Below are 12,681 nucleotides of genomic sequence, written 5' to 3'. Positions count from 1 at the left end.
AAATTTGGGACAAAACGCAATAAATTTCAGGTCAAACGGATGGTTATTCACCCATGAAAAAAATCAAACAGTTTCACACACAAACGAACCTTCCTTTCAGCCTTGACAGTGATCAAGAAAAAATTTATTTCCAATCTTGTGGGACGAATCTGGGGCTCAAATCTCAGCCAAAACTCAACAGACTCAATGACGAACGTCTGGTCAAAATTTCAGACCAAAACACCCAAGGAGTAAGGCGTAGTAAGTCCCAGACCGAGAGTGAACAAAACTGATTTTCCAAAAACAAAACGTCCTGGCTTTTCTTCCCCGTATCTTCTTTTTGTTATTAGTTTATGGACATGCCTCCTTATCTGGGTGCAAACAACATATGGAAGTACTTGTGTGAATTTTTTCAGCGCAATACGGACCCAGAATAAAAATTGCAGAAAGTAGGGCGAAATTTCACAAGTTTTGGTAGAGGATAGCCTTGCTTTGCACAAAATTTCCGAAAAATTCTTTCAAAAATTTTGGACAAAATGCGACAAATTTCAACTGTGTCTATTGAGTTTTGGCTGATATTTGAGCCCCAGATTTGTCCCACAAGACTGGCAATAAATTTTTTACTTATCACTGCCAGGGCTGAAAGGAAGGTTCGTTTGTGTGTGAAACTGTTTGATTTTTTTCATTGGTGAATACTCATCGATTTTACCCGAAACTTTTCGCGTTTCGTCCCAAATTCAGTCGAGATTCTTACGTGGAATTTCAGGAAAAAAACTATTCTGGGAGAATATTTCAGAAATTTTCGTGCAAACCAAGGCTATCCTCTCCCGAAACATGTGAAATTTCGTCATACTTTCTGCAGTTTTTATTCTGCATCCGTATTGCGCTGTAAAAGTTCACACAAGTACTTCCATACGTTTTTTGCACCCAGGTAAGGAGGCACGTCCATAAACGAATCACAAAAAGAAGATACGCGGAAGAGAAGTCAGGACGTTTTGTTTTCGGAAAACCAGTTTTGTTCACTCTCAGTCTGGGACTTACTACGCCTTACTCCTTGGGTGTTTTGGTCTGAAAAGTTGACCAGACGTTCATCCCTGTGTCTATTGAGTTTTCGCTGAGATTTGAGCCCCAGATGCGTCCCAAAAGACTGGCAATAAATTTTTTATTGATCACTGTCAGGGCTGAAAGGAAGGTTCGTTTGTGTGTGAAACTGTTTGATTTTTTTCGTGGGTGAATACTCATCCGTTTGACCCGAAATTTGTCGTGTTTCATCCCAAATTCAGTGGAGATTCTAACGTGGAATTTCAGGAAAAAACTATTCCGAGAGAATTTTTCAGAAATTTTCGTACAAACCAAGGCTATATCCTCTACCGAAACTTGTGAATTTTCGCCCTACATTCTGCACTTTTTATTCTGCGTCTGTATTGCGTTGAAAAAGTTCACACAAGTACTTTCATATGTTGTTTGCACTCAGTTAAGGAGGCACGTCCATAAACGAATCACAAAAACAAGATACGGCAAAGAAAAACCAGGACGCTTTGTTTTCGTCAAACCAGTTTTGTTCACTCACGGTCAGAGACTTACTTTGCCTTACTCCTTGGGTGTTTTGGTCTGAATATTTGACCAGACGTTCATCACTGTGTCTATTAATTTTTTCCTAAGATTTGAGCCCCAGATTCGTCCCACAAGACTGACAATAAATTTTTTTGTTGATCACTGTCAGGGCTGAAAGAAAGGTTCTTTTGTGTGTGAAACTGTTTGATTTTTTTCGTGGGTGAATACTCATCTGTTTGACCCGAAATTTGTCGGCTTTCGTCCCAAATTCAGTGGAGATTCTTGCGTGGAATTTCAGGAAAAAACTATTTTAGGAGAATTTTTCAGAAATTTTCGTGCAAACTAATGCTATTCTCTGTCGAAACTTGTGAAATTTTGCCCTACTTTCTGCAATTTTTATTTTGCGTTTGTATTGCACTGAAAAAGTTCACAGAAGTACTTCCATACTTTGTTTGTACCCAGGTAAGGAGACACGTCGATAAACGAATCATAAAAAGAAGATATGGGGAAGAAAAGCCATAAAGTTTTGTTTTCGGAAAACCAATTTTGTTCACTCTCGGTCTGGGACTTACTACGCCTTACTCCTTGGATGTTTTGGTCTGAAATTTTTCCTGTGTCTATTGAGTTTTGACTGAGATTTGAGCCCCTGATTCGTCCCACAAGACTGACAATAAATTTTTTATTGATCACTGGCAGGGCTGAAAGGAAAGTTCGTTTGTGTGTGAAACTGTTTGATTTTTTTCGTGGGTAAATAGTCATCCGTTTGACCCAAAATTTGTCACGTTTCGTCCCAAATCAGTGGAGACTCTTACGTGGAATTTTAGGAAAAAACGATTCCGGAAGAATTTTTCAGAAATTTTCGTGTAAACCAAGGCTATCCTCTGCCGAAACTTGTGAAATTTCGCCCTAATTTCTGCAATTTTTATTCTGCATCTGTGTTGCGCTGAAAAAGTTCACACAAGTACTTTCATACGTTGTTTGCACCCAGGTAAGGAGGCACGTCGATAAACGAATCACAAAAAGAAAATATCAGGAGGAAAAGCCAGGACGTTTTGTTTTCGGAAAACCAGTTTTGTTCACCCTCGGTCTGGGACTTACTACGCCTTACTCCTTGAGTGTTTTGGTCTGAAATTTTTACCAGACATTCGTCACTGTGTCTATTGAGTTTTTGCTGAGATTTGAGCCCCAGATTCATCCCACAAGACTGGCAATAAATATTTTATTGATTACTGCCAGGGCTGAAAGAAAGGTTCGTTTGTGTGTGAAATTGTTTGATTTTTTTTCGTGGGTGAATACTCATCCGTTTGACCCGAAATTTGTCGTGTTTCGTCCCAAATTCAGTGGAGATTATTACGTGAAATTTCAGGAAAAAACTATTCCAGGAGAATTTTTCAGAAATTTTCGTGCAAACCAAGGCTATCCTCTGCCGAAACTTGTGAAATCTCGCCCTAATTTCTGCAATTTTTATTCTGCGTCTGTGTGGCGCTGAAAAAGTTCACACAAGTACTTCCATACGTTGTTTGCACCCAGGTAAGGAGGCACGTCGATAAACGAATCACAAAAAGAAAATATGGGGAGGAAAAGCCAGGACGTTTTGTTTTCGAAAAACCAGTTTTGTTCACCCTCGGTCTGGGACTTACTACGCCTTACTGCTTGGGTGTTTTGGTCTGAAATTTTTACCAGACATTCGTCACTGTGTCTATTGAGTTTTTGCTGAGATTTGAGCCCTAGATTCGTCTACAAGACTGGCAATAAATATTTTATTGATCACTGTCAGGGCTGAAAGAAAGGTTCGTTTGTGTGTGAAATTGTTTGATTTTTTTCGTGGGTGAATTCTCATCCGTTTGACCCGAAATTTGTCGTGTTTCGTCCCAAATTCAGTGGAGATTATTACGTGAAATTTTAGGAAAAAACTATTTCGGGAGAATTTTTCAGAAATTTCCGGGCAAACCAAGGCTATCCTCTACCAAAACTTGTGAAATTTCTCCCTACTTTCTGCAATTTTTATTCTGTGTCCGTATTGCGCTGAAAAAGTTCATACAAGTACTTCCATACGTTGTTTGCACCCAGGTAAGGAGGCACGTCCATAAACTAATAACAAAACGAAGATACGGGGAAGAAAAGCTAGGACGTTTTGTTTTCGAAAAACCAGTTTTGTTCACTCTCGGTCTGGGACTTACTACGCCTTACTCCTTGGGTGTTTTGGTCTGAAATTTTGACCAGACGTTCGTCATTGAGTCTGTTGAGTTTTGGCTGAGATTTGAGCTCCAGATTCGTCCCACAAGACTAACAATAAATTTTTTATTGATCATTGCCAGGGGTGAAAGGAAGGTTCGTTTGTGTGTAAAACTGTTTGATTTTTTTCGTGAGTGAATACTCATCCGTTTGACCCGAAATTTGTCATGTTTCGTCCCAAATTCAGTGGAGATTCCTACGTGGAATTTCAGGAGAAAACTATTCTGGAAGAATTTTTCATAAATTTTCGTGCAAACCAAGGCTATCCTCTGCCGAAACTTGTGAAATTTAGCCCTACTTTCTGCAATTTTTATTTTGCGTCCCTCCGAGTGTTGAATACTGAATTCTGACTTAAGCGTCAGAGTGCCTTTTGCATATACGGAATTTGTGGAGACCGAGAGATAGAGTGAGAAGAGATTAAGAAGCTTGCTTGAAGAGGAATAGAAGTGCAGACCGACCGATCAAGAAGCACCTCGAATTGTACTCTTGGACCCAACCCCCGCTCGAGAACAGTGTACAATCAATTTGACATAACTATGCAAGTACCTAATATCTTTCAAAGTATCATAATGCAAAGTATCATAAATTAGAAAACAAATTGATTATCGAATTCATTCATCATTGAATTCTTTAGTTGTGAACAATTTGTCATCCATTTAATTTCCAAACAAAGTTGCAAAATAGAAAATTAACCTAAGTTCTACGGTATAAGCAAACATGAGTGAAATCACACTAAAACAAATTAGTTAAAAAAATTAAGCTTGGAATCTCATCAAGGACAACTTTATCACAAACAATTCAATCCAATAATTCTCAAAACCAACCTATTTTATCACTTTAAGAGAATCCAAACAACACAAATTAAGAAACCAAATTTTCAATAATTATGAAAATGCCAACCACTAAACAAATCTTACAAATCCAATTAAAATATGCCAAAAGTATTCTTTTATTTTTATTTTTTTTAATCGTTTATTTTACAATCCTAAAAATTATAAATAAAATAATTCTTATAAATAAATTAAAATAAATCCTAAAATTATAATTCTCCTTTCCCACACATAAACCACACATTAAAAGTGATCAATTAAAAAAAATGTAAACATTCCTATCACCAGACAGCTTGTCGAAACAAAAACAAAAAATGTAATTGACCTTAACAAAACATTGTGACTCTATATTTGACACAATTCAAAAGATAAATAAAACAAATTTCAAATTAGAAAAAACCAATAAAGACAATTATCATTAGACGGTCCAATAAGAAAAAAAAAATAAAAGAAAATTAAAATCTTCTTCCATACTTGAAACCTGCAAAATGTTCAATGAAAGTGTAATATATATGTAATAAAATTTGCCTTTTATAACATTCTCAATTATATTACATTTACTAACTAAATATATTGGAAAATACACTAAAATCCTACTACTATTAACCAAAATTGAAAGTAAACATTGAAGCACCTTCAACTTCTCTTGAACAACTTGCTCAAATTTATCCACACATGCATTCTCTTTCAAAACTTGTAGCAGCTTCTATGTATTCAGGAAGTGAATTCAACTTTTACTTATTCCCACTTATATACAATGAATGAAAGGTGGTGGTCTGATAAACCCAACAAACATTTGTTAGAATAGGATCGAAATGATGCTGATACCATCTTACGAAGTGGACTTTAAGTTTAACTCAATCCCATAAAACCAGCTCATGAGGATGAGGTTTGCACCTACTTATATACAATGAAAGGTCCTTATCTCTAGTCGATGTGGGATCTCCGACACTTTTTTATAATGAAGTTTTCAATATCACACAATTTTTTAAAAGTAGAGAAAAGATTAATGATCTTTCATTATAAAAACAAAAATCTAAACAATACAAAAGTATCAAAATCTACAATAAAAGGAGATTAGATGAATTAAAACCTCAAAATATAAGTTATATAAATAAGAAACCAACATTTTCAAATATAGAAATCAAAATTGAAATAAACTATGAAGGTCTTTTTTACAAATAATAATTTTAAAAGGAAACCTCTTAATTAACACTTTTAGCCATTTTGGTAACATGAAATTAAAGAAAAAAGAATAATAATAAGAAGAAGAATGAAAAAGTGAGTTATTTTTAATCATGATAATGGTAATTGTATTCCATTTTTACTTATTTTTATTTTCCATTTCTATACAATTAAGCAATTTTAATTTTATTATTTGACCTATATAATTTTTATTTATCTATTTTAGTTCTTTCTTAACATCCAAGCCCACCCTTAAAATAATTATTAAACCCTTGGTTTCTTAAAACAACATATGATCCTTGATAATTAATAAACTTTCTTCAATAACACACGATTCAGACAAAGGGCCACACAAATAATAATAGTAACAAAAAATTAACAAAATATAAAATAAATTATAGTAATAAAATAAAATAAAAACCTTTCATTGCTGAATCCGATCAATGACGAAGATGAACACAGATGCAACTTTCGCACCGTTTTCTCTCTAAAATCCAAAATCCGTTAAAATTTTTCTCTCATTTTCTCACACTTTCTCTCTGAAATCTCTGCAATGGCAGTTGCAGCTTTCAAATCCTCTTCGCGAAGAGCAACACAATCCTCTGCTTCTTCCAACGCCTCTTCTTCCTCCGGCAGATCCTCCACCAGAGCTCCCAACCCCACTCGCAGGTCGAGGAGCGTGAGCGCGTTCGCAAGGGGCGGTTCCGACATTTCCACTGAGTTCCTCAACAAGAGGGATAATCCTCTCTTCGACGAAACGCAGTCTGCAAAAACTGTTCCAGAAACTTCCACGGCGCGTGCAGCGGCGCGAAGTGCCGAACCGGCGCGGAGGGAATCGGGTCGGGCTCTTTCCAGAGCGGAATCGGGTCGACGGACGCGGTCCGTTTCGCAGAGCCCGGTATCGAGTCGGCATCTGAACTATTCTACTTCTGAGGTATTTTGCATATAAGTATTAATTTTGCGTATGATTTTTTTTTTATAAAAGTTTTCGTGTTAGGCAAATTTTGCGTATGATTTAATTATTTTGTTTTGTTTGAATTGAATACTAGTAGTCCAAATACATTCATTCAACGTCCTGAATAATGATTTAACAATAAAATAAGAAATAAATGCAGGCAAAGTTGAAGGTTAAAATAAAATTGTGAATTTTTTTTAAATACAATACTGAACCTACATTTTTTTTTATCATGGACATGAGGCTGATAAGTAAAGTCTAAGGTAGGAACGTGTCTATTTTAGAATAGAGCACTGATAAAGCAAATTGAATAGAGGGACTAAAATTGTATTATGGGATTTGATTGTTTGAAAAAAGATGTAGTATAATGTAAATTGATGAATGAAAGTTTTGTTTGTTTGTGTCTTTAATATCATTATATGTTTTTGGAAACTTAAATTTTTGTTGAGAAATTTGGCAACTGGGAACTCCATCTGTCAAATAACAAGTGTGGTGTAAGAGGTAAAATTAGTTTTTTAAATAAGGGCTATTGTAGCTTTTCAATGTAATATTAATTACCTTTTTTGTATTTAGATCTCTAGTAATATTATTAATGATGCAGAACAAAAACTAAAATGAATTAACATGGTAAGGTTAATTTTGGTGTGGGGGCATTGAAAACTTATTTGCACATTTGTTATTTGCACAGAGCGAGGTTGAATGTAAAGAAGGGAATGGTTTGAAGTTAGTGTGGAGTAATAGAAAAGGTGATTTGGTGGGAAGAAGTGAGAATGGTGTGACTGATCAAGTGAAGGATTTGAACACGTGGTCTAGTCGGCATTCATCTGTTGAGGTCTCAGATTGTTTTACTGCCACTTTGGTTAGTTCCTTCCCTTGCTGGTGTGTGTTGTGGTATATTGTAAGCATGGAGTCCAGGAAAAGTTTACTTATTTTTTAATGGTCATTTTGTTTGTTGCAGCCTGGTTTCCAAACTCAAACCTGTGATGAGGAAGCTTCAACAGCAAGTTCTGGATTTGGTTCTGATGAGAAAACTATCAAGGCAGTTTTTGAACAGATTAAGGTGAGGTATAACAAAGCATGTAGTGTATGTTTGGATTGATTGAAAGGACCGGAATAGAATAGTATAAATTATTATTGATAAACCATCAAGTTGATCCTTCAAAGCTACTAGCATCCACATTAGTTCCCTAGAGTTTTTGTCTCTAGGGGCTACCTGCTTGATAAAATCATTTGAGGACTGTTATGGTGACGTTCTAGATCTTTCAAGGACTAGTTTGGAAATAAAAAATTGCAGGACATGTGGTGACATGTGTAACTTTGGTCTAATAATATGAAGGTTTACTCTTCAAAATATGGTGAAATTGAAAGGAACCAAGTAGAATCCATTCCATTTTTTCACCATTTGTTGCCTCTATTTTTGTTCCCTTCCAATGTAGAACCAACTTTTTTGTTTATAAATTATAATCCATTCTATCATAGTATATCTGAACAATATTATAGTAATTCTATTCCATTTCATTCCTCTTACTGTTAAAAATCCATACAAAGTAATCCATAGTTTTGTGTCACGTGTGCTTAAAATAAACTTGATGCCACTGTTCATTGATGTAGATTTTATTTCTACAAATAGGAAATTTCAATGCACGAGAAATTATTCTTCTTAGGGAGAAACTTTAATGCTTCTATGATATAAAGACTATGAATAAAATGAATAATTGTTCTTCTTGACCACAATTAGATAACTTTTGGTATATGTTTGGGTCTTGATTTCTATAGTCAGTACAGGGAGATTTGCCAGAAGCCAATGATATATATGAAACAGTTCGTTCTGAAGTGAGGCGTGCTATTTCTGAGATTCAATTTGAACTTCAAAGTGTATGTTTCATGAACTCCTATCTTTCTCATTGTCGGCTTTAAGTCAACTGTCACTATTTGAATTGCTTTAGCCAATGGTGATTGATACAACATGCCACTATTTAAGGAAAGACTTATCTTTATGAGTATGTGTTTGTGTGTCTCTCATACTAATAATTAAAATCATATATATTATAAACATTTATAAAGCTATCAAAGAAAAAGGTTGGGTTTGACAGCTACTAGTCTTAAGTATTATTAACAGAATCAGCCAAGAAGCAGGGCATTTCAGTTTATTCTCGAATAAGTCATAAATTGCCGCTGACAAAAAAAATTGAGGACAACCTCTTCAAGTTTCAATGCATTTTCGAAGTTGAAAGTTCAACTGGTCCAGGAATATGACTTTTATCATTTTCTGCATTTCTTGTGACTTTAATTTATATGGTTGCTCATCACAACACAACTCACAGTCTGAGTGCTATTTATTGTTGATATAATTGTAAAGGGAAGTTTTATGCTATTTTCTAACTTGTTTCTAACTCTGGGATTTTAGGCTATCCAAAAGCGAAATGTTACTGCCATCTCTGTTAACAATGTGGCTGATATTCCTCCTGACTTGGTAAACCCTGGTGCAGTAGAATTGGTTTTGGAGATTAGAAAAGAGTATGCCAAAAAGCATGAAGAGGTGATTTTCCAATCTATTCTTGTAAATGGAGCATGGTTAAAATTCCATTCTTTGTTGATGCTCATCTCATAGTTGAGCTTGAGAGTTGGTATCATTGTTGCCCAAGAACATGTTTGTTTCTGAAGCCCTTTTATGCTTTTATGTGTCAACACTCAAATGAGCAACCAATTTATTTCCTCTCTCACGATCAAATTACTACAAAAAAATCTTGCCCTTACTTTGTTTTAGAGGTTATATTGTGTATTAGGGTTATAGTCTCGTCTATTTTTAATTTCACTCTAAGCATACCTCATCATACTTACAGTCCCAGCAGCGAGCTAGAAATCTTCGAGCAGAACTAGCCGTTGAAGAACACCGTGAACAGGAACTGGATAGAATCTTGAGAGAGGTTCTTCCATATCCCAAGACCCCAATTGTACAGAAGTCTCGTACAGCAAGAAAAGTATGTTTTCTTTTGGCATTTTGTTTATTCTAATGCAACTTTTCAAACTTGTCATGTGTGATTCTTAAATTCTTTGCCCATTATAGCATGTGTTTTGTGTTGTGCATGAAACTTATCATTACGTATGTAGAGAGGAAAGGTTTGCCTAAATCATAAACCTTATGTGATGAATATTCTAACTCATTAATCTCACAGCTATGTGAGATGAAGATGATGATATTGTAGCTGTTGCTATAGATATTTGTGCAGGTGTGCATTTTTTTGTATATTTATATCTGTTCTATTTCCATTTTAATGAACCAAAAACTTGGTCACAGTCATCTAGCTTTGAAAGAAGGAGGATGTCAAAACGTCTTGCAGAAGATGCCAAGGCTTATTTTGATGAGTGTGTCTCGCTATCAACTTTTGATAGTTCTGACTTTTCATCCCAAGAGGATCCCTCACTCAATTTGGTTGGTCCACCTACTTCAGCTTGCAGCCATGTATCTTTAACCGAGGCAAGTCCTAATGCTTCAGTTTCTAATTTCATTAGATTCCTCAATGATTAACAGGTCTCTCAAGATTATTTTCTTGCATAATATTTTTCTAAATCCCTAGTAAACTTCTCAAATAATATCTTGTTAATCTTATTTCATTGTATTATTTGAAACTTTCGGTTATCTTGGTAGACATTAATATAGAAATATTAACTAATTAAAGGTGGGATACTATCATGCTTATAGATACCTGACAGACAATGGGGTTTGAAGTATACGCATTCTCATAAGATGCAAGTAACATCCACTGACAAACTATGTTGTTTGTTTGCTGCTTCAGGTTTTTAGTATTTACTTTTTTATGCTGATATTAGACCTATAATAACTTCAAGGCTGCTTAATTGTGTGCCAGTAAAATTTCTCTCACAACCCAGTAGGAGAGTGAAGGGGGAAAAACCTGACATCTATGGCGGTTCAGAATAATTTGGCTAAAGGATATTGCAAGTTTAAGCTGAATGAAAGCATATAAGCCATGCAGCCAATCTCACCCAGTGGGATAGTACACCCTTGTATATACTGTTTAAATATGTGGGTTGTGAAAGTTTGGAAGTTTTTACTTCCAGCGATTAAAGATGTACTGGTATTGATTCCAGTTTCTTGATTTTCTGTTTCATCGAGAAGGTTGGAACCAACAACTTGACTTCTATGATGGTTCAAAATAATTGGCTCTAAGGAAGTTGCAAGTTTTAATCAGTTGCTTATGCTCTGAGAATAAGAACCAAAAGGCAGGAAGAAAATTGATTGTTATAGGAGTGGAGAAGACGCCTTTTTACTAGCTTACTATAACTCTTGTCAAATGGGTTTGTTAGGGAAGATCTTTCTACAAAGGTTGCTAAGAGGCAGAATGTTTTCCAATATATGGATTGAAATTATTTCAACTTTCAATGATGACATAGTCATGTGCTAATATTGATTCCAATTCCTTAATTTTCCACTCCATTAAAGTCTCGAAAAATGTGTTGGGGGACGTAAACCTGTTTGAATTCATTGTAGTTACAAATTCTGTCTTGGTCTTATACACTCCTAAAGGAAATCGTGAACATTAATTTTCTTAAATAATTCTGTTACATTTTCACAGGAATCTGCCACTCGAGGACAATCGATGAATATGCATTATGGCATCTCACAATCTCCTGCCAATATGGATACTGTGGGAGCTTTTCATGGTCAAGTCAGTTCAACCCCTGACAACACAGAAACTGGTTCCAAACCCTGCTTTTCCTTTTCACAGAAGCCATCTGAAACCTCTGCAATTCAACAAGACATACATCAATACATAAAAAAGTTTGAAAAAAAGGTGTTGAAGTCTTCAACTATGAGATCAAATTATTGTGACCCTCTTGAGTATAGTTTACAATCATCAAGTGAGAGCTTGTTGATTGATAGGGTTCTATTAAAAAATAGAATTGAGTCTGGTAATTTGTTACTATGTGGTGGTGGTAATAAATTGTTATCAAAATTTTATGGGACAGGGATTTGACTTGGAGGCACACTTCAAGCTATCTCCTTTATTTATTTATATATGCCTTGCAATTTTGATATTATCATTTACACATGTAATATAAAATCTAAATGTACAAGTGTTTATCTTTGCAATTAGAGAAACTTTTTTTAGTCATAAAGCTACAAAATGGAAAAATTTATGTACCTAGTGTAATTTTTGTTGCTCTTAGCAAAATTAATAAATTTTTAGAAAATTACAGAAATTGGTAAGTTGTGTTTGGAAGAATGACTTTAAAATAAAGAAGTCTTGCTTAGGTGCACTTCTATTGAAATTAATTTTTTTAAAGATTAGAAGTCGTGCTTTCAGAGACGATTTTCATTTTTTTTTAATTTCACACTAAAATTGTGTCTAAAAACATGTTTTTAGTTTTTTTTTTTTCATACTGAATGTTCTAAAACACAACTTCTATTTTTCTAAAAAAAAAAATCACTGAAATCGAGATACACTTCCACTTTTAATTAGTGAAGTTACGCTTACAAGCACGACTTTTATTATTTTATTTTTATGATTTAAAAATGTAATTAGTTATTTTGTAATAGAATGTTTTTTTATATTTAAATTATATATTTAATTATTTGTAACTTAATATTATTTAGATAGTTTATCATTATAATTTGAACAAATATTTAGTTAATTTAAGTAATTAATTAAGTTCGTTAAGTTGGAAAATATTTTATTGTAATGAAATTACTTCTAGTGAAATGTAAATGCAAATTGCATTTGTAATTGAATTTTTTATTTTTTAAACTATGTAGTAAAAACTTTAGTTTACTTAATTAATGAAATTAGTTATGTATATAGAATGTAATTGCAAAAAATTTAAAATTTTCATGATTGTGATCTTTATTGAGTCAATAAGAATATTTTTTTAGGTTATTTTTACGTGGTTGATCCATTTTGTTATGGATATTAATAGTTGTTG

At 34.2% G+C, this 12,681-nt stretch overlaps 1 protein-coding gene across 3 annotated transcripts; it reads left to right on the top strand.

The window, feature by feature from the left end:
• The first annotated feature begins 6,207 nt into the window (after nt 1-6,207).
• On the top strand, nt 6,208-11,828 carry LOC137825902 (uncharacterized). Of its 3 annotated transcripts, none has more exons than XM_068631718.1 (8): nt 6,208-6,717; nt 7,427-7,597; nt 7,697-7,798; nt 8,524-8,613; nt 9,146-9,277; nt 9,582-9,719; nt 10,037-10,216; nt 11,334-11,828. In XM_068631718.1, the coding sequence occupies exons 1-8, from the start codon at nt 6,337-6,339 to the stop codon at nt 11,733-11,735; spliced, it is 1,596 nt and encodes a 531-aa protein (XP_068487819.1). In that variant the 5' UTR covers nt 6,208-6,336; the 3' UTR covers nt 11,736-11,828. The 3 variants fall into 3 exon arrangements, with proteins under 3 accessions (XP_068487819.1, XP_068487810.1, XP_068487827.1); XM_068631709.1 differs by having other exon boundaries at nt 8,515-8,613; XM_068631726.1 differs by lacking the exon at nt 8,524-8,613.
• Nucleotides 11,829-12,681: the final 853 nt, after the last annotated feature.

The sequence above is a fragment of the Phaseolus vulgaris genome, chromosome 11 (assembly GCF_000499845.2).
Source record: "Phaseolus vulgaris cultivar G19833 chromosome 11, P. vulgaris v2.0, whole genome shotgun sequence".
Classification (NCBI taxonomy): Eukaryota; Viridiplantae; Streptophyta; class Magnoliopsida; order Fabales; family Fabaceae; genus Phaseolus; species Phaseolus vulgaris.
This window is presented reverse-complemented; position numbering and strand designations above follow the sequence as displayed.